General features: G+C 36.3%; 3 protein-coding genes across 4 annotated transcripts; 1 reads left to right on the top strand and 2 right to left on the bottom strand.

Annotated features, from left to right (window-relative positions):
* Nucleotides 1-301: 301 nt before the first annotated feature.
* LOC103999027 (26S proteasome non-ATPase regulatory subunit 7 homolog A) lies at nt 302-7,150 on the top strand. The gene is made up of 10 exons (XM_009420656.3): nt 302-564; nt 2,887-2,979; nt 3,065-3,146; nt 3,846-3,942; nt 4,047-4,122; nt 4,307-4,365; nt 4,509-4,631; nt 6,174-6,231; nt 6,311-6,396; nt 6,813-7,150. Exons 1-10 carry the CDS (start codon nt 378-380, stop codon nt 6,882-6,884), a joined length of 933 nt encoding a protein of 310 aa, XP_009418931.2. The 5' UTR covers nt 302-377; the 3' UTR covers nt 6,885-7,150.
* Nucleotides 7,151-7,831: 681 nt separating this feature from the next.
* LOC135648636 (PITH domain-containing protein At3g04780-like) lies at nt 7,832-12,876 on the bottom strand. The gene is made up of 8 exons (XM_065166505.1): nt 12,770-12,876; nt 12,605-12,691; nt 12,361-12,484; nt 9,611-9,659; nt 9,458-9,515; nt 9,298-9,344; nt 9,131-9,208; nt 7,832-8,057 (listed from the first exon to the last, which is right to left on the bottom strand). Exons 1-8 carry the CDS (start codon nt 12,806-12,808, stop codon nt 8,009-8,011), a joined length of 531 nt encoding a protein of 176 aa, XP_065022577.1. The 5' UTR covers nt 12,809-12,876; the 3' UTR covers nt 7,832-8,008.
* A 1,193-nt stretch (nt 12,877-14,069) lies between these two features.
* LOC135585327 (serine/threonine-protein kinase Nek2-like) lies at nt 14,070-21,259 on the bottom strand. 2 transcript variants are annotated; one of them, XM_065167485.1, is made up of 15 exons: nt 20,964-21,259; nt 20,450-20,558; nt 20,287-20,353; nt 19,760-19,825; nt 18,916-18,962; nt 18,782-18,827; nt 18,575-18,655; nt 18,447-18,489; nt 18,286-18,335; nt 18,119-18,200; nt 17,940-17,989; nt 16,151-16,224; nt 16,015-16,066; nt 15,436-15,888; nt 14,070-14,839 (listed from the first exon to the last, which is right to left on the bottom strand). In XM_065167485.1, exons 2-15 carry the CDS (start codon nt 20,533-20,535, stop codon nt 14,258-14,260), a joined length of 1,779 nt encoding a protein of 592 aa, XP_065023557.1. In that variant the 5' UTR covers nt 20,536-20,558; nt 20,964-21,259; the 3' UTR covers nt 14,070-14,257. The 2 variants fall into 2 exon arrangements, with proteins under 2 accessions (XP_065023557.1, XP_065023558.1); XM_065167486.1 differs by lacking the exons at nt 20,287-20,353; nt 20,450-20,558.
* Nucleotides 21,260-21,599: the final 340 nt, after the last annotated feature.

The raw sequence follows: 21,599 nt of genomic DNA on the forward strand, positions 1-21,599 counted from the left end.
TCCTACTTTTTCAAAAAATATCCAACTTTATATTTTCATTGTGCACAAATTACTTCCATAAATTATTTATAATACATTGTCTATTAAATTATATATATATATATATATATATGTATATATCATGTAATTGATCTCATTGTTAGATTAGATATGTAAAACTACAATATATATATATATATATATATATATATATATATATATATATATATATATATATATATATATATATATTCTGAGGATAGATATGTAAATAAGTTGTTGTTTATTGGATTCTATATAAGCCCTTCTTTTCTTTCTCCTTTCGCTTAATTCTCTCTGTAGCGGAGAAGAGGGGAAGAGAGAACCCTAACAAGCGAAACAGAAGAGAAGGCGGAAGGATGGATGTGGTGAAGGTACAGCAGATGTCGGGGAGGGCGGTGGAGAAGGTGATCGTCCATCCGCTGGTGCTGCTGAGCATCGTCGATAACTACAACCGTGTCGCCCGCGACACCCGCAAGCGCGTCATCGGCGTCCTCCTCGGCTCCTCCGCTAAAGGCACCGTCGACGTCACCAACTCCTATGCAGGTCAGGGCGTAATCCGCCACCAGATCCCTTTCCCGATCTCTTGCCATCGTCTTCTGGTTTAGGTGTTGCATACTTTGTTTCATGTTCATAGAGTGTCTATAAATAATATGGAACTATAGGTTAATGATTCAGTTGTCTTGATTCTTTCCTCTTTTCCTTCTCCATTTCTTCGTGTCGAAGGTTGCATAAGTATGGAAGATGTCTCACGGCATAATTGGAATCAAAATTAGGTTTAGGTTGTTGCCCTTTACTCATGTTTTTGCAAATAAGTATAAAGAACCTATGGGTTAGAAGTTTGGTGTAGGTGTGAATTCTTTCTTTTATGTTCTTTTTCTGTTTGCTTGTGTATCTCTGTTTGTTTATTTCAATATATTGCTTAAGAGAAGTATGGAAGACGAGATTTATCGTAACTGGAAATCAAAATATAGTTTTTGTTGCTGTCTTCTACTGATGGGTATTGGCTTCAGTCTGCTGGTATTGCTACTTGAGGGATATGGTTGATTTATTATGCGGATTGATTTCTGTTGTGAGATTGACTAGGTTTGAGTATAATTAGAATTTTTCTGTACCCAATAGTTATTTTTATAAATTAATTTTTCATTATTTGTATTTGATGTTGTTAAGTGCAGATGCACTATATTTTAGATGTATGCTGAGTTAGGATAGATTCCCAAATTCTTGGTAGTCCACCTCCACCAGTGTTGTTTGGGAGCTTAAATGATTTTTAGTTCCAGTTAAAAATGAAGGGCTACTTGAATTATGATAGGGGATAAATAGTCAATTGGAACATTTTAATTGACTGATATGGTGGTGACCCATCTTGATCAGTTGCTTTAGTATAACTTCTTATGATCTGAGCATTACTCACTGTCTATAATTTCTTATCTCCTACTGGCTGTAATTTATGCACTTCATAATGAAACATACAAAATCAGATTAGCACGGCATTTGGGCTGCTACCAACTGTCTTGAACCAAAATGTGGAATGGTTTTGTTATCTCAAGTCACCAATGCACTTAGCAAAAGCATCCAGACAAGATCGTATGAGATTAGTCTTGTATGTTTCCAACAAATTTAACATAAATGTAAAGGATTTAAAGTTTATGTATATGCTATCTTCATGCAGCATCATGTAATCAACAATGTTATGTTTATCTCAGCACAATTTGCAGAATGTGAATAATTTACCTCCAACTCATTTGAGGAGTTTGTTTTCTCTATTTGCATAAAATATCATCTGCAGATCCTACATATATGCTGAAGTATGCGTCATACTATTAGGAAGCATTTGACTAATATCTGTTTTTGAAATAACTATGCCATGGATGCTGAAGGCATTTTGAAGTGATTCATATTATTCTCTTTTTCCATGTATGTTAAACAAAGAGCTAATATTTTCTCATCTTGCATTTCTTTTCTCTTCTTTTCTCCACCAAATGCCCAAAGAGAGTAATGAAATGCCAACATCAAAACTTATTGTAGAAGAACAAGGATATATGTAACTTGTTCTCATGGTTTCAAGGTTTGAAGTTTGAACAAATAAGAATGCAAAGAGCAGAATGTCTACCTTAAGTAGAACAAAGTGAAGCCAGACGACAAATTGGTAGAGCAGAGTTATATGTCAAAATAATTGCCTTTTATTTTGATTTTCAGATTACTAAGTGGTTTATGTGAATAATCTGCTTAATGTTCTAAAAAAGGTGGATTTAGTTTGCAATTAGTGGGGTTTACTATTTTTTAAGTTATGCATCATTATAATAGTGAGACAAAGGGCATTCTATACTTTGAATAGAATTAAAGAATCAAAGTTAACAAATAAATTGATATAGATGTTGGATCATGTTAGACAGATTTTATTATAACTAGACTATCACTAATTTCTGAGGCCTTGCTTAGCATAATTCTAGCTGAATGCTGATAGTTGTTCAAACAGATAAGTGAAGTAGAGGTTTGCTCCATAGTTTAATGAATTGGTGAAATTGTGAGATAATGATTCAAGCAGATAATATAATGCAGGGATGACCAATTCTAAATGATTGAGCACCATTTAAGTTGCAAATTTTGAGCTGATGCATTATTTTTATGAAAGTTTCTTGGCTATATTTCTTTATTGTGCTTCATGCAGTTAGTTGGGTTTCTTGGACATCATTCCATCCCATTATATTAGTTGTCGTTGTTATCAATCAGATTTTTAGTACCTTGTTTATTTCATTTAAGTGTTCCTATGTTTGATTTATTCTTATATAATACATACTGTTCTACCAGTCAGATTGGTTTTGTTCTAGTTCCTTAAAGCATATTGCTCATGTGTTTTATGTGCAGTGCCTTTCGAAGAAGATGAGAAAGACCCAAGCATTTGGTTTCTGGATCATAATTACCATGAGTCAATGTTCTCCATGTTTAAGAGAATAAATGGTACCACCTTGTTCAAACTTAAATATGTGTCCTTAAGAGTTCAAAAGTTTCATTATATGTTTGAACCAAACTTATTGTTCTGCAGCCAAGGAGCATGTTGTGGGTTGGTATAGCACAGGACCAAAACTAAGGGAGAATGATTTGGACATTCATGCTTTGTTCAATGAGTAAGATTATGAAATCATCCAACCTGCTTTTCTTAGTCATGAACCATGAGTTTTTTTGTGGATTTTTTTTCAGAAACTTTATTTCCTAAAGCTATTTGTAGAGGATCAAAAAGCTTTTCTGGTTTCTTCATGAAGACATGACTGGTGGTTCTCTATATGGCTCATTGATAGAGTTTCTATCATGTGATCATAATTTGCACCTTTGCACAATGGTAGCTAGTTTCAACATCCCAAAGATTATTTCAGCTTGAATCGGATTTATTTGTTCAATTATTCTTTCGGCTTATCCTGTCAAACATTGGCAATATTAGATGTAAGACACTTTCAACAAGTCTTTCCATGTTTGTGACTTTTATGATAGTTAATGGTGGATATCACAAATACAGTGACAAGAACCCATGAGGCCTCAGTTATTTGTGGTCGACTACATCAATATATTCTTTTGCAGAAAAGACCAATACTTCACATGTTTTCTATTTTTTAAAAAAATAATAGGTCTGTCAGAAGTACATAGACCCACTTTTGTGGTTTCTGGATTATGCTCCCTTTCACTTTCTATGTTTTTCACCTGTTACCTGTGAAGTTCTTGTTATGTACTGAAGTTTGCTGGTTAAGTTTAATTTCTTTTTCCATAATATAACATATACAGAGGTAAATTGATATTCAGGCTTTAAGTTAATCTTATGCTTCTCACTGCAGTTATGTTCCTAATTCTGTTTTGGTGATTATTGATGTCCAACCTAAAGAGCTTGGTATACCTACCAAAGCCTACTATGCTGTTGAAGAGGTCAAAGAGGTAAGGTTGACTGGTCTAGTGTATTATTCTACTATGCATTTTCCAATTTTATTTGGTGTGGTGTGCATGCAAGGCTCACACTCTTTAGGACACATTGATTGCAGAATGCTACCCAGAAAAGTCAGAAGGTGTTTGTGCATGTGTCTTCAGAAATTGCTGCACATGAAGTCGAGGAAATTGGTATACATTAACTAAGATTGTTTAATTTGAAACCAGCTTGATTTGTTTAGATAATTTAATTCTTTAACTAGTTGAATAACCCCTCGAACTGCATTATGCTCTATACAATAAAGAAAATTTAGCAATTTCTTTACCTTAATGACTCAAAATAACAATTGTTTCTTAATTGCTTGTGTTTTTATAGGGGTGGAACACTTGTTGAGGGATGTCAAGGATACAACAATCAGTACGCTTGCAACAGAGGTTATTTTCTTCAGTGTGCTGAATGATTCTTTAAAGAATTGTGGCTAATTTCAGAGATGCTATTTACAAGATTGGATATCAAACTAGTGACATGATTTAGAGATGACAATAACAACAAGCTAATTTTCCTGGACCTGATACAGGTCACTGGCAAACTTTCAGCCTTGAAGGGGCTCGATGCAAGGTTACGTGAGATACGTAGTTATCTAGATCTTGTAATTGATGGCAAGCTACCACTGAATCATGAGATTTTGTACCATTTGCAGGTACATCTGTTTTCTATTTTCTTTTGTTCATTTTATGTCAATACTTTTCACATTGCACATGCATATATTTTTCGCGATATGATTCCTGTAGCTGTAGCAAATTATGGATAAGATATATTGCACTTTTGTTTTGTTAAATATTTGTTTATATCCACTTGTCTTATGTGCATGAAATAGTGGAATTGATTATGGCATAATATTGCTTGATCTTTGGAATTGCTTGCAATATAAATCTTCCATTTATGATTGGTGAAACAGTAGTTACACAGTGACTTCTTGAAATAAATGACCCTTATCAAGGTGAGTTTAACTAGAGAAGATTTATCCATAGTTTAGATTTGGGTACTTGTTTTCGTTTTTACAAAAAACGTTCATAAAAATATCTTCTCTAGTATGGGTTTTTGTATCCCAGCTTGTGCAACTTTCTTCTCTGCTAATGTTTAAAAGTTGCTACACATACTACTAACCAGTTAACAGTTTAAGATGATCGTTTAAATTAACACGGTTGATCTTAATATATTTTGTCTTGACATATTTTGAGTACTTCAATTTCCAATAAGAATATCAATGCGTAGAAGCAAGGGATGCAATCTTGTATCAGACCCTTGTGTTGGTCTCTAGCTGGACTGGTATATTCTGCAGGTACCAGTGTTTCAACATTCGGTACACTGGTATGTATCAGATTAGAAGAGCGGAAGTGGTGGAGGAGTGAAGGAGGACACATGGTGGTACAGAAGGAGAGAATGAAAGGTGGCTGCAGAGTATAGGAGGAGAGGTGGCGGCATAAAAGGAGAGGGAAGGAGGTGGCAGAGTAGGGGAGGAAAGGTGGCAAACAGGAGAGGAGGGAAGGGGGAGAGATGGCATCTTAGCAGGGGAAGAGTGGAGGAAAGGAGAGGAGCACAAGGCAGAGGATGAGGGAAGAGTGATAAGTTTGGTATTTCCGAAATTGGGCTCGTCCTTGTGCTGGTTGATGGTAGGACCAGTAAATACCCAGTCATACTGTACCAAACCGGGTCAAGTTGCATTCCATTCTTAAAAGTATGTCAAATTTTCTTTCTAAAATGTCTGGTCTTATGAGAAACACTAAGCACTTGCTTGTATGCTTATCTAATTTTTGCTTGGATTTATACTTCACCATTTCCTGGTTACACTGCTGAAGACAATGGGGTTTTGGCCTAATTGTTAAGCTAAACTTGTCATGAGCAATTGTGCATATGAACGTCTACTTTTTTAACAAATTTTTCTGTACTATTTCTAATTAACTTTTTTGTCTATCTAAAAGTTCACTATATGCAATTCAGTTAAAAGAAGTATGTTGTGCGTCTATCCTTGATATTTCTAGTATTTCATCATATAACTGTAATTATATATATTTTTTGGTTTCAGTTTTGTTCATTTTATACTACTGATGTCAATTTGCATTCATCAACCTGTGCAATTCTATCCTAGATGCCAAACTCCTGGCTAGAAATTCTTAGCATAGATTTACAAATTTTTATTGTTCGATAATATATTGAATCTCAAGTGAAATTTCTTTTACAGGACATATTCAATCTACTTCCAAATCTTAACGTCAATGAATTGATCAAGGCTTTTGCAGGTAACGCTCCTGCCGCAAATGAAGGAGAGAAGTATTGTTAACTGAGCACAAATTTACTGTTCTTTTTTCCTTTTTGCAGTGAAAACGAATGATATGATGTTAGTTATATATCTTTCTTCCCTCATCCGGAGTGTTATCGCACTTCACAACTTGATAAACAACAAAGTAAGTTAAGCTTCTTTTCCATTTTTTTTACTATATATAAGTTTATATATTAATTTTGTTTTACTGGTTAGGAAGTTTCAGATTGGGTAAATTTGGTTATAGATTTCAACAGTTTGGATTTTGTATGTAACGGCAGCGTTAACACCTCATCTGACAGCATACTTTTTGGGACGATTTGGTGAACACGTAGATTTTTTAAAACCTATGATTCGAAATTGGTATATACTTTATGGTTTGAATCAACAATTTAGATTCATCTGCTGTTGCTCTCTCTCTATAGAGAGACACACATACATATATATACCATGTTCAATTAAATTAATTGTGGAAGGGCTTTCTTGTATCTGATATTGTGGTACACTTGTATTGTTCTGTATGAAACAAACATTTGACATGACACTGTTTCATGATGTTAGATGCTCAACAAGGAACATGAGAAAGCCGAAGACTCGAAACCCACTGCCATACCGAGTGCAGCAGGAAGCTAAAGTTAAAAGATCATACAGCCTGAGATCTTCCCATGGGGGAGATAGACCTAATGGTCTTTATTTTCAGTAGTAATCATTGTGCTGTGGCTCCATTTTGATGTGTTCTACTAGTGAAATACAAAGAATTAATTGATCGAGGATACATATGTTGAAATTCTCTGTAATCAGTATCTCAGTATGTTTTTCTAGTTTAGTACACTCTGAAACAGAGGTTCTTTTTTATTTATAGGCTTATAACACCTCACTCGTGGTGGATTTAATCACTACATTGTTTCTTACATCTATGGACTAGTGAAAGATACCTCACTCGTGTCAGTGGCTAGTGGCACATATGAGAAGCCACCAGAGATTGGTTGCAGGCATTATTAACCACTGTCGTCCCTACAAAAAGCATCAAGTGTTTTTTTCCTTTTGTAATTTTTATGAAAGCACTTTCTTTCTTAAGTTTTGTCTCATTCGTCGTTAGGATTATAAAAAAAATCGAACTTAGAGAATTATGTATCCAGTTTGGGTGAGAAAAAAATTTTACAAGTGCCCTAATCCTATGATTAATCAAATGTTAAATGATAATTCCAATAAATTGTTTATGTAACCTTATGAACACATTTATACTTGAGACTCGAATCCACATTGGATAATATCTAAACCTGATTGATTGGGTTCTGGATTTCCATGGATATTATCTTAAAGATAATACAAGTCAATGCTTAGATTAGAAGAGGTTGGACTCGAAGCCTCTCAAGTCATGTGAGGTTATAGCGAGGTCCAAACCTTTTTTCATATAGTATCCGCCGATAACGATCATCAAATCCATGCAACAAGAGCCACAATATGCTAAAGTAATATGCCATGCAACAAGAGGCACAAGACAACGATCATCAAATCCACCACAAAAGAACACATAAAAGACACCACATCACAATCAAAAGCAGGAAGAAAATGGAATCTGAGAAAATGCACCTCAACAACTCTCATTAAAGGAGAAAACAAGTAACGTATAAGCAGTACAAGAAGGAAGCATTCTGCAGAAGCTACATAGGAGAGCTTCATTCCATCTGTTAGATGTATACTGGCAGGTGAAAAAGAGGAATCACATCTCACCTCAAGCGAAACGGTAAGATGTATTAGTGCTCTTCTATCTTTTTCAAATCTTTCATGTTTGTGGTATCAACCCTGCAAGTACATAAAGTATAAGCCACTGAAGATTAAAAATTGTAATTTGCAACTTAAAGAGAGCTTTCTCTAAAAAAATATAACATATGTTTCATGGACTGTATACATGGCTGCTCTGATGAAACAAATATCCTAGAATCACAATCGGAAGTTGAGACTTGAGGTTATGCTCAACCCGGCCTATTCTGAAGTTACTTCTAACTTCCACTAATATTAAGCGAACCTAGTCCCTGTAACTAGTGAAGCAATATTCTATTAATATGGTAAATCAAGAAAAACTATTGTGTCATTATTGACTGGCTTAATGCAAGTCGCAAGAATATCGGAGATGGCGATACAAGCCTAGGCTATAAGACACGATAACAAGCGTAAGATGTTGACGTTGAACACTTTGTGAAAAAGATAATCCAAATTCAAGCAAAATGTAGCTAGCATATACGCCGGAAAAGAGAAAGTGGCATGAAAGTGTGGAACCATCAACAAAGGATCTTCAATGTTATTTACCTGACTTTGATGATTAGAGTTCCTGGATTGATAGATGTTTGAATTTATTTATTTTTTGTTATTTAGATGTAAACTAATTTAATTATCATTCTATTAACTGAGTGATCTACTCAGATGTGTTTCATTTGATGTTTTAGAGTATCATCTTACACAAGAAATGGTATAAAACTCATTTATCGATTGAAGTTCTTGTTTAATGATTATATTTATCCTTAAAATTTATCTTTTATAATTTTTATCAGGTAAGTCAGTTTCTAACGCTTTGGGCAACAAGGATCCTTGGCGTCTTATCGTCTAGTGCTTTTGACAACGCTACTTTCTAGTATATTAAAGTTCCCACACTACCTCTGCACATACATAAAAAAAGACCATTGGTCTCATCCTCGAATGTTGCATGTTAAGAGAATATTATAAGGTTAACCCTTTGTGTTTAGCATGTGTTAAACTCTTGGCAAGTTTCAACATTATTATTGCCAAATTTGAGGGCTCTAACCACAAGGATAAATAGATAAACATCTACAACAACACAAAATATAAGCCATTAATCAAATCATGACATGATTACTCACGTTGTTCCCAGAAAAGCAATCTTCTGAACTTTTGTGACATCGCTACCACCTTGGTTGTCCTCAATAAAAATCGTTAAGCTGAGAAAATATAGTTAAATGAGATAACACTTATTTCTTGTTTGAATATCTACAGAAAACATTATTAGCTAAGGTTTCATGAAACATACCTGCGAATATTTTGAAACTTGACATACTTCACCGTAACAGGCATCCCCTGGAAATGAAACACAGCTAAAAGATAAGTTATATGCCTACAGGATCTTATCCAAAAAAAAATCAATGGTACAGACACAGAAGGATTATAAAGACAAAAAACATAAACCATACCTTAAGATTGTCAAGTGACAAATCAATGGAATCACTAGGTGGATAGTCATTAACATTACTGCACAATATAAATCAACCCATCAAATAAACAATACAAGTATGAAACATCCAATCTTGATGAGATGAACAGTTCAGAAGCTAATAAAGCAATACCTGAAGCCCATGTGCTCTTTGTTTGCAAAGAGTTTTACTGTCTTGGGACCTGACAATACAAAGTAGAGCTTTGGCATGTGATATTTCAAGTTGTTTAAAAATGATAAACATAACAGAATGTGCAAGAAGCACAAATTTCAAAATCAGGACAAAGCACTTATAGTCACATACGTGGGTCCATGTGAAATCCATGAGTAACACATGTATGTTACATTGGTACAACATGGATGACATATGTTTTGCACTTGTTGGACTGGGAACAAAAATGAAGAAACTATAATAAGGTGGAAATAAGAACGCCTGTAACTGGCTAGTCATTGTAGAGTGCCAACCCAAATCATAATGAAGTTTCCCTTTCGAAGGTTGAACTTATCATGGTGAATAGATGGAACATACAAGATCTTACTTATTTACTAATGTTATAAGTCAGATAAATTACGGTTTAATTGAAAATGAGTTATATTAGCAGATGGGTTGCATGTGTAATAAGAGAAAAAGGACTCGTCAGATAGAAATCTCAAGTTAAATTGAACGGTACAGGTGAGGCAGAAAACCGTTCAGGCTCTTCTAGGAGCTAACATCTAAAGTTTTTATATGGATGGCATACTATTTGCAGTTGTGGAACTGGAAAAAAAAAATGAAGACACCACATTAAGATGGAAATAAGAGCTTTTGCAATTGGCATCCAATTTTTGTCAAGTGCCAACCTAAATTATAGTGAAGTTTCCCTTTTAATATTGAACTTATCATGGTGAAATAAATATATTAATATAAGAGATCTCATACTTCTTCTCTAATGTAAGAGTTATATTAGCAGATGAGATGCATGTGTAATAATACATACACAATAAAACAAAAGGTAGAAGTCATATCAGATAGGAATATCTCAAGTTAAGTTGGACAGCACAGGCGAGACATCAAGTTGCTCAGGCTCTTCTAGGGGGTAAGCACCTACAGATTTTACATGGATGACATTCTTTTCCACTTGTTCAACAAATGAAATGACAAAACTACATTAACGTGGAAACAAGAATATATGTAACTTGCATCTAATCATCATAGAAAGCCAATCAAAAATATGGCAAAGTTTCCCTTTGGGATTGAACTTATCATGGTGAATATATAGAAGAGATCTTATATGTTGTAAGTCACTTCATTTATTAGTCACAAAGAGAACTCCTGTCAGACAGAAATATAAAATTTGGATGGTACAGGTCAGGCAGAAAAATACTCAGGATAAACATCTAAATGTTTTATATTCAAATCATGTACAGAGAGTTCTGCCACTCAGGTACCAGATCAATCCAGACCCTTGAAAATGTAGTAAAGAGCACTTGGAAACCCAACCAGTGTAAGCCATGTGTCTGACCTTTAAGATTGTGCCAAGCATTATTCTTGCAATAATGTGAAGCTCAACACAAAACCATATGAAGCAAGGTCTAATTAAACAAATAAATTCCAGATGATGGGTATGCATCCAAGCAACAAAAAGCAAAGCTTTAAAGGATTACCTTCCCACTGTATACCCAACCTGATCTCCCAGGAATTAAACTAAATCAATGCCAGATCCAATATCTCATGATTTCCCACCTTCAAGTTACAAATCTCTCTGGAACCATACAGATTATCACAAAAAAGCCACATCTTGGGACACAACTTGACATTCACTTTCCACACAAAAGACTAGCTACAGCTAATGCCACCTGGTTATTATAATGTAATCAGCACACCCTTTTCCTTGTTGCTAATAGGAAGCCTAGCAACAACCACAGTGTTCCTGGTGTAGAACTTAAGGCATCTACAACTTAGGCCTTACCATCCTAGTTCAGAAACTCTCTCTCCTCTAGCCCTCCTAACTCAGCAACCACCACCTTCATACAATTGTCGCCATATTCCATGAATATAACAATAAATTTGGATCATTTACCTATGTAACAAGCCAATGATCAATGAACCATTTATCTAAGATGTATTCTTCGCTTACTTGGAATTTTTAAATCACGAAGAAAAATAATATCTTTGTCACATCAGTCGTACCAGGCAAACCATTGTAACCCAAAATTTGTTATTCAATTGGTAATTGGTCTTGTTTCGCCTAACCTACAGTTACTAATAACGTTTGCATTTTGATTAAAGAGTTCCAATGATTTCGTAAAACTTTCTGATTTGGTTTTTATGAAGTTTAGGGTTGCAGCACATACAGGTAGGAAATCTATAACCTTAACATAATGAGATCTCGTTTTCCATGCAAAAATAGTTTCTCGACCAGAAAAGAAACTAGAACCATATAACGAGTACAGCATTTAAATCAATAGAACATACAAAAAGCATCAAATAAGAGAAAGCAGAGGCAACATACACTTTCTATGAATATAGGAAACATCTCATAACAGTTTAAAAAGCACAATACTACTTAAATTTCATTAGGATGCATCTCAAAGTTGCCAATAGAAACATCAAGCAACTGGAGCACGACATTTGATAGTGCATAAATTGTAAACGCGACTTGACATTATCTATAACAAACAAAGAGTGCAAAGAGTGCAATATCGTGAACACTATAATTGATGAAGGTACAACTAACTTCTGATGAAAATCATCGAAGAAACAATTAAACCAAAGTTTAATCATTTCTTCACTGATTTCTCTAATTCTCTTCCCTATCCATGAAACTATTCTTGATGTTTCAATCAATTAAAAGAGAATGAACTAATTCTGTAACATGATATTATGACAGAGCTCTAGAGCACCTTCCTCTTCCGGTCCCACGATGACAACCGAATGAAGCTTTATGACTTGGAGAAAAGGAACGTAAATCAAGAGCTGCTCATCCGCATCGCTCTCCAGATGCAAACCATCGTCATCCCTGGAACCCTAAGATCAACAAAGACGCAAAATAATGAAACAGGACAGCAGATTCAGTAGAAATGCAGGAAAGCGCATCAGATACGAGTAAGGAACAAAGAAGATAGCTGCCACATGTGGACGGGTCACCTGCTTCAAGGCATTGACGATGGGGTGACTCGTTGTCTGGTTGAGGCACTCGACGCCGCTCCAGTCCACGAATTCAACGAGATCCACCTTGAGAAACAGCAAGAGATCAGCGATCTAGGCAGCGAATCGGAGGAAGATACTAGGGTTTCATCGAGGGGGAGTTACCTGTCCCCGCGGGATCGAGGAAGAAGGCGTCGAAGTCATCGCCACGAACGAGAGGGAGAGAGGAGACTCGGGTCGGATCGAGGGATTATGACAGGGCGGGTGTTAGTATGATCTATTAATATGATCTATTAGATCCGCATCCGATAATGACATGGATCCAAAATGGGGATCCATGACACATATTTCGGATTATACTCGAATCGGGTAAAATATGGATCCGAATCACTTGTTGCAAAATGCACTAGATCGGCATCCGATAAGATCACGGATCCAACAAGGCTGAGATTTTGGATTAGATCCGAATCGATAGAACACCTAAATCCAACGGATCCATTAAACTCATCCCAAATCCAATTAGGGGACATTTGAACTAATTTAAGTGGATCAACGAACCCGAATATCCGAGAAAATCCGATCCGCTATCATATCTACTTACATTAAATATATTGCATTATCATTTAATAGAATAATGCATAAAAATCATTGATATGTTTATTATAAATAAGATGTGTAATTGACAAATTTGTAACTTCTTATTTTACAATTTCCCATTTCACAATATGGAGGAATGCAAATTTTACAATATTGTATATTTAATGTCATGTTAAACACATTTTGTAGAGCAAATGGATCAATCCAAATTCTCTTCATTCCCTTTGATTTGCTGGAGAATTTCTTGAAAAGGCAATGGATATTAAGAAATCATAGAAGAGTGATTAGCATATGCAGCAATCAATGGTTATCATAACAATATCACTTGCTTCATATGCTCATAATTGCCAGTAGTTCTTCAAATTCCATAGAAAGTGTCTGAGAAAATGAACCTGTTTGAATGAGAGGTTGACTGCATTCTAAGAATAAAATTGATTTTGATATCCTTTTTTTTTCCCTTGTTCTATAAATGCATGAGTATGAAATGATACTATCCAATTAGATCATTTTTTAGATTGACAAATTAAAGAAATGGACAAACAAAATTCTATTTGTAATTCAATGCATTAGGATTGCCAATTTCTCAGACATGAAGTAGGATCAGTTGGAAGCATTAGATCCTTGAGAGTTAGCAAGCACAATGGGACCTCTGGCACAACAAGGCCATAGCCAAACTGGACTTGGTTCATTGTAGCAGGGAAAGGTTGCTGCTGATGCAGATAGAACCAGTGATAACAAAAAGTTCAGTAGTCTGTCATCTTAGAAACAAAATGATGGTGTATAAACTTGTATCATATTCTTAGGGATACATGACTAACTCATCCCCTATTGGTTCAAGAAAAGGATAACAAGGTTCTGCAAGCACAACTGCACCATGAAATCTTCCTGATTCAAGTCAGCAAATGCACTTACAAGGCAAGAACAATATTGATACCTGTAGAGACTAATCTTGAGCTAAATTGTCAGCCTATAAAACTATTTCACATTACAAAACTGATGCAAGACCTACTGAGATCTAGCGTCAATAAGTATAGTATATGGACACAAGTGATTGAGTCACAGTAGATTTTCTTTGAAGCTCTTGGTTAGCCATATCGCTGTTTCCCGTGGTGAGACCTTTCCAGGACCAAAAGGCCTTAATAAGATTCCCAACTCTTCAAACCTTTCCTGTTGCAACAACAGAGCACTGAATTCAAGCAATCCCTCTAAGGCCGCAGCTCGCTGCTGGTACGATGAGGTGTCAAACCTATGCTGCCTTGACTCTGATGATCCCCGGCTTGAGGCATCTGCAGCTGTTGAATTCTGGTCTGAAGAACCTTTCCTGTTGTTTCCTTCAGTTTGGGAATTTTGGATGGTACACTTGTCCTTGGTGATTGAATGATCTCCATAGTTTTGAGGGGTGGTTGAGGAACCATGAGCTGAAGAGAGTTTATGAATAGATGATAAGGGATCTTCCGATGAGGCTAATGGAAATTCTTCAATTCTACCAATTTGAGGGGAGTTGACTGAGACATCAGGGGATTCCAATTGGTGGAAAATGCTGAAATTGCATTTGGAATGCGTTTCAAATGAAGGTAAAGGAAGAGAGGCTCTTCGAGTGGTTTGTTCAATCCTATCTGCTGGAATTCGCAATGCAAGCTGCAGTAGAAATAAAATTAGTGGTTGTGAGTACAGTTAATAGATGAACCAATGCACCTACTGCATCACTAATAGAAAACCTAGTCACTGGATATTCAAGACATTGAGACATTTGATTTAGAACATGTCAACCGAAGCATTATACAAAGAGTTTACATGTGACTAAAACCACTGTGATGAACTAGTCTGAAGAAAAAGATGCGAAAACAAAACAACTCAATCTTTAAAAGCTGAAGTTTTTCTTTATCTTGATCAGAAAACTGATCGATAGGTATAATGAGAACAAAAATGTTAAATCTTATCCTTCTTAGAATAGCAACCACAAGAGTTTGCTACATCCCCCATGAGATTAGCATGTCAAAGACATTTATCATTTTAAGGAATTTTTATGTGATTACATTATAGAAAAGAAACAAAAACAGATGTGCATTTGTGTTTCGTCAGTGCTATCTGTGCAACAGCTTATAAAAGCTTCACAATCAGGCCAGAAAAAAAAAAGTTCTTTGTTTAGAAGCTAACATTCAAATTCTTTCAAGGAAGATTATTATTATGTTCCATGGTGATAAACATATTAGAAGGAATATGTATGGCCATACCACGTCACACTTTGGGCCAGCATGCAATGCCTTTGTAGGCTCCACTTGAGTCCTAGGAGTCATGAAGATTTTAGCAGGAAGGTATTTTTTCACAGTACTTGAGTGCTTCTCACCATTTACTATGTCAATACCTCTCTCTGCAGCTCGACTGCTTCCTGCAGAAAGATCCATTACTCTTTGGTTCAGACGCTTTGAAGAATCTTTAATAGTCTGAGTTGAACTTATGGAGTCCTCCATAGGCTTGCTCACTGTCAAGATCCTCTCGTTTCCTGAAGATTTTCTTTTGTCCTTGTCTTTATACATGGCATCATCTTCATCGTTTTCAAATCTGATTTTTCTGATGTGCCTTTTGGTAGCTTGGTGGACAGGGAGCATTTTCCATGTAGGATGATACTTTAAATTGACTTGAAGAACGTAAGGCTGAAGATGTGGATGCTTGAGCAGTTCTGCGGCCTGTTAATGTGAACAGTCACATGAGATTCTGTTGACTATAAAATAAAGATGATAGAAACTATTTGTAGAATCATAGAATATTAGAGAACCTTTAAACACAATCATAATGCTTTTATGAAAACATACACTTGGCCTATGTTCAGGGATTCTTCTAAGCATGCTTCTAGTGAGTCCCCTACTGCACACAATAGTCATGATCTGTCACAATCACCAATATTTGAATCTACAAGAAGAAAATCTGTAAAACAAAAGAATGGCTCACAATGGACCAGAGAAAGATCTTGGTAGAGGAGCCACTATGGACTTGTTAATTTTGTTCACCAAAGCTGGCATATCCTGCATAAACAACAAACGATGTAGTCCAACATAGTAGACAGAACGACAAGGTATCACATAAGTTGCATAACAAGTTCTCCAATTAGGCATAAAAAAATCCAACTGCATATACTTTTCACCAGTTGGACCAGACAGAACACAGTTTAAATACAGGCATCACTAAAGATGTAATTATGTTTAACATGTGATGGAAAATGGAAAAAAATCCAAATTGCTGCAGAGAGGTTGAGTTCTATAATTAGTTTTCGAGAAATTTATCTATTAATTGTGAAGTTATTACCTAAAAATTATCAGCCACTACTCTCATAAGTCAAGAGCTGGCTGCCTTATTGTAATAATGCATACACCATTAATTATTAAAACAACTCCTTATGGATATCTACATTCCTTCCCATAGTATATTTCATTAATTAAATAAACCCGGATGATTAGTAGTAGCTGAGATGCTAATATTCCAATTATATTCAAAATTTTTCATCAAATTACCATCATTCCCTTCTCAGTTCCTTTCTTCATCCTTTGTCCTACCACCAGGATATCAAGGAGAGGATAAGATGAGGTTGTGTTTATGCTAGTTATAGTGATCAGGTGATCAGCTGGTGATGATGATAAAAGGGGTGGAGAAAGATGAAAATAAGTGGTGATGGTGATAATGAGCAACAGAATAGCAGGTGGTGCAGATGGAAGAGGTGGAGTTAATGATGATGGTTAATAGTGCTGGTGACACAGGGTAGAGAATTAAGTTTGTGGTAGTAGAGCTAATGAAAAGGATGAAATACGAGGGCATTCAGGTCTTTTAATTTATATTGTACAGTTATGTATTATCAGAAAATTTGACAAATTATTGTATGAAAGCTAGCAGAAGGCAGGGGTAATACTTGGATTATCTTGTGTCGTTTTGGGTGAAAATACTACCAAGGGGAATAAATGGACAATGCAAAGGTCCGTACAAAGAAAGTTAATTTTTCAAAAAAAAAATCATGCAATATGCCCTGTAAGATCTCAGTATTCACCAATAAAAAATCTGAAGTCTGTTTTACCATAGAAAAGAACCTATATCTATTTAAAATAAAAAAATTAAGAACAATAATGTGAAACATTTTCATATCATCTGTGCACTTCAGTTTGCGGGTTCTTGCAGTGTTGGGACCTAATAGACCATGGTTCTGATTGATCATAAGAACATCTATATTCTGGACATCATGACACTCAACTCTGATGTCATGCACTCAAGTAACACTAATTTTTCATCAAAACTTCAAAACCTGATTCAACACATCATCAATAAAACATTATGACCAAAATAAAATCAGAAAGCAATAGATTCACAAGATGGAGTTCTGATGTTTTATCTCCTTTTCCTGCATTTTGGAACTTTGTAATCTTCCTATTTAAGCATAGGAATAAAAGCACATGACCTAGTGACACTAGAGGATATTGTTGTAAATTGTGATATAGCTAAATGATGGGAAAGGTCCCCACTTAGCCAAGCCCAAGAGGTTCAGAGAAAAGAATAACCTACGAGTTGTATCTCAAAGGTAAGATGAATAGTTTGTTCAGTTATAGAACAAAACACAATGCAGAATAAACAGTTCATGGTAACAGAACAGAAAGCTCTTTTGCCTTGGAACTAAGTCTCAAAGCCCAATTGATATGGAATCCAATAGTAAAGCAATATAATATGCAAATTGATAATCCAATTTCCATAAACTTACAAATGCTTTGAATGCAGGCTTGAGGGCCATCATCTCGTATATACAGCAGCCTGGACAATAAAAATATGTTCAACCCTAGGCAGTTTGAGAATCCTGAGATTGAATCTTCATAATGTAAAGTGAGCAGTTTGAGAATACTGAAATTGCATCTTTGTAATCCAAGTGGGAGGGAGCTTTACCAAGAGACCAAATATCAGACTTGGAACCATAAGGTATATCGGCAAGAAGTTCTGGGCACATATAGCTAGGAGTTCCTACGACCTGAATCAGGAAACAACAGCTTCCAGTCATAAGCAACAAGATGACTATTTTAAGATGAATTGGTTTTAGGAGATTTAGCACTCACTGAACAAGCCAAATCATCTGAGGTTAGTATTTTAGCAAGCCCAAAACCGCCTGCAGAATGACAAATTCAGAATATCATGTCAGCTAATATGTCGAGTTTAATCCAATTAATAATATTCGCCAAAATGAAGATGCTAATTGGCATAAACAATAAGAGCTTACCAAGACGTATGCTTTGATCTTTTGTAAGAAATATATTTGAACACTAAAAAAACATTAATGCATCATAATCAGTAAACATAAATTAGGCATCCACAGAGCATATCCAATAGCATCACGATGTCACTTACTTTTACATCACAATGAAGAATATGATTCTTATGCAAGTAATCAAGTGCCATAAGGAGCTGGACGAGCCACTTACAAAGCTTCTGCTTGCAGAAAGATAAAACCAATTGAAAGTGAGGATGCAGGGAAAGAAGAAATTGCAGAAAGTGGACACCTATCATAAGAGGCATACTATAAGCATACTAGATATTATTAATAAAATAAACAACCTCCTCAGGGAAAAGATGTCCATTGGCTTTTTTTATGGCTTTAGCCCTGTAAAATTGCAGGAGATAGCCATGCATTCATAAGCATATCTCAGCATCATCAGACAACTAGACTTCACTTAAAAGGTAAAACTTACATGTTACCTCCCTCACAATGACCTGTTACGATGTATACATGGCAGCCCTGAAGGAAGCATAAAAGATAAAGCTCTTAAAATATGACAAAATACACAGAAATACAGCCAACAATGTCACCACCAATATAATTTCAGAAAGCATCTCCCCATGATAATGAAAAAATGAATCATATACAAAGTTAAAGTGGAAAAACATCATAGCAGGAGGAAGATTATTTATCACTGAAGTAATCATTATCTCCTAAAAAAAGATGCATCATTCTGATATTAGCTTTAGAGGTGTCTATCTAAACATGTATGCAACATATGTTTGTCAAGATGCACGTATATTGTCCAGTGCATTACATGGTATACAATGTATCACACTACGTTTATTGCTAAATAGGTGTCAGGAAGTTTGACCAAGTCTTCCAAACTACAATCACCTGAGGTTTCACTAGTGGTCAGAAAAAGAAATGCTCGCAGGTAAGACAGGGAAACTAAGAGGTGTTTGTGGAACCATTTTTCAGGTTCCCAACCATTTTCTTATGTCTCCGGTTGCCTATCCTCACACACAGGTAAGTGAGACTGGCAATGGTAGGAAAATAGCTCTCAGTCAGAAATGATAGGAGCAATATGATAGAATAAGGATGATTCTTAAATGAATTATTGAAACATCAAAATAATGCTTCATATCATTATACAAGAGGATGATACTATGAAATGAGACATGGTAAAAGAACAAAAATTATGTCTTCATAGAACGTAAACAAGAATGCAGCTACAAATTTATGTAGACATGAGATGTTGATGAAAAGGAAGCAAAAAGATGTGCTTAACAATTTTCATCAAGAGAAATGCAAACCTTTTCGACCCATGAATCTTTATACTCCACAATAAATGGGTTTTTTACATTAGAAATAAGCTCCATCTGCACAAACAAGGAAGATGAACAAAACATTAAATCAAAACTCACCAACTTTTGCAACTCATGTAGCATAGAAAGAAGGGAGACTACAAAATTTTGTCACATATGACACAACAAACAACTGAAATCACCATCATCATCTAAATCTTCTTCAAAACTTTCTTCCCCATCACACCTGGTAAGCCATACAGAACAATTCTGACCCAACTATGGTCCATACAAATCTTGAATGACCAAACATCAACAGGCAGTTCACACTCTGAAAGTGATGTCAAATTACCAGTAAAGGCATGTTTAGGAAAGAGGAACTTTGCTGCGATGTGTGACAGAATTCAAAAGAGAAACGTGTCCAAACAGGGAAGATGGGATTAAAAAGTGACTCAATAGTTTGGAAATAATTCTTGGATAGATAGGATTAATGAGCAACAAAAAATGCTAAATGAGGACAGAGTAAAGATGCTCACTTCCTGATGGGCGGACCAACAGGACGTTTCTGTCTGGTGTGTAAGACGGATCTTTTTCAAGACATACCTGCAACAACTCGATGCGAAAAGTGAAACTACACTCAGCAAGTGGAAAACAACACAAAGCACTGAAACAGAAGGATCGAACGTCGTCGTCCCTCACCTCTTGTTCTCAACCTTATGCCTCACCAGCAAAGCTGACCCAAATGCTCCTTTTCCTATCTGCTCCAAAACCTCATAATGCTCCATTTTAGGCCCACCGCTCGCCCAACCTGCCTCCATTTTAGTAAAAATCAAACCTTTTCCTTCCTACACCGAAACCAAACAACTCACAAATGCACAGCTCGGACTCGCTTACTTCTTGATCAATGAAGACATAGTCTCATTTATTGTAGCTTAACGCCACAGACAAAAAATGCAGATGTTTGATCAAGAAACAAAAAGAAGAAGATAACTCTCTCTCTCTCTCTCTCTCTCTCTCTCTCTCTCTCTCTCTCTCTCTCACACACACACACACACACAAAGGCGCACGAGAGGCAAAGACGCCAAAATCCAAATGCATCTTTAGAAAAGCAATTATTTCTACCAAAAACTAGAGAAAGCTACTCAGAATTCAAGCGGAGGAGCCCTTGATAGTAGGAGAACGAGAACAGGCCACGGAATGCTAAGAGCCGCACCGTTTCGAAGTGAATCGAGTTAAGGCTCAGCAAAGATCACGCATTTCTAATTGGAGTGTTGGAAGGGAGAGTGAGGAAAGGATTTCTTCGCTCTTCCTTCTTCAACACCATCTTCTTCTTGGTCTCCTCTCCATTGACAGGCTCACATTGTGCAGTCCTCGGGAGAGGGAGAGAAGGGGGGTGGGGGGGCGGCAAAGTGGGCTAAAGGGAGGGAACGACAGCGGAATTCAAAGTCTCCCTCCCTTTCTCTTCCTCTCTTCTCCGTCTCGTCTTCTGTTCTGCTTTGCTTTCGTCGGCCTGCCCTTTTCAGTGCAACGACCGCATGTAACAGAGATGTCATACGAGCGCACCATATTAGCCATTTAGAAGCCGCTACGTGTCGTGCGTCCATTGGGTTTCTCACCTGTCCATGTTGTGCGTCGACAGGTTCACGGGCCTCTTCCCAGGCCGTCCGTTCCATATCCACATAACTTATCCGACCTGTGACTTTTCATGTGGGGTCCGTGTAAAAGCCCCCGCGTCGTCTCGGGTCCCAGGGCCGGGTATCGTTTGGGTGCTAAAGAGCAAGTAGGAAAAGTATTTTTTGTGTCGCATGTTGCAGAGCACGGCCACACAATTCACGGACTCAAAACCGTG

Source organism: Musa acuminata, chromosome BXJ3-9, assembly GCF_036884655.1.
Source record: "Musa acuminata AAA Group cultivar baxijiao chromosome BXJ3-9, Cavendish_Baxijiao_AAA, whole genome shotgun sequence".
Lineage (NCBI taxonomy): Eukaryota > Viridiplantae > Streptophyta > Magnoliopsida > Zingiberales > Musaceae > Musa > Musa acuminata.

What these genes read in the sequence shown, in the direction of transcription:
- LOC135585327 (XM_065167485.1), bottom strand. Translation starts at nt 20,535, where the DNA reads ATGGAGCATTATGAGGTTTTGGAGCAGATAGGAAAAGGAGCATTTGGG. An exon ending in CAGATGATTTGGCTTGTTCA is followed by an intron (nt 18,201 to 18,285) that starts GTGAGTGCTAAA and finishes TTCCTGATTCAG; the next exon opens with GTCGTAGGAACTCCTAGCTA. An exon ending in CTGGCCCAAAGTGTGACGTG is followed by an intron (nt 14,840 to 15,435) that starts GTATGGCCATAC and finishes TTTCTACTGCAG; the next exon opens with CTTGCATTGCGAATTCCAGC.
- LOC135648636 (XM_065166505.1), bottom strand. Translation starts at nt 12,808, where the DNA reads ATGACTTCGACGCCTTCTTCCTCGATCCCGCGGGGACAG. An exon ending in CGTGGGACCGGAAGAGGAAG is followed by an intron (nt 9,660 to 12,360) that starts GTGCTCTAGAGC and finishes TTGTATTGTCAG; the next exon opens with GTCCCAAGACAGTAAAACTC. An exon ending in AAAGAGCACATGGGCTTCAG is followed by an intron (nt 9,516 to 9,610) that starts GTATTGCTTTAT and finishes TATATTGTGCAG; the next exon opens with TAATGTTAATGACTATCCAC.
- LOC103999027 (XM_009420656.3), top strand. Translation starts at nt 378, where the DNA reads ATGGATGTGGTGAAGGTACAGCAGATGTCGGGGAGGGCGGTGGAGAAG. An exon ending in TCAGTACGCTTGCAACAGAG is followed by an intron (nt 4,366 to 4,508) that starts GTTATTTTCTTC and finishes GACCTGATACAG; the next exon opens with GTCACTGGCAAACTTTCAGC. An exon ending in AGATTTTGTACCATTTGCAG is followed by an intron (nt 4,632 to 6,173) that starts GTACATCTGTTT and finishes TTTCTTTTACAG; the next exon opens with GACATATTCAATCTACTTCC.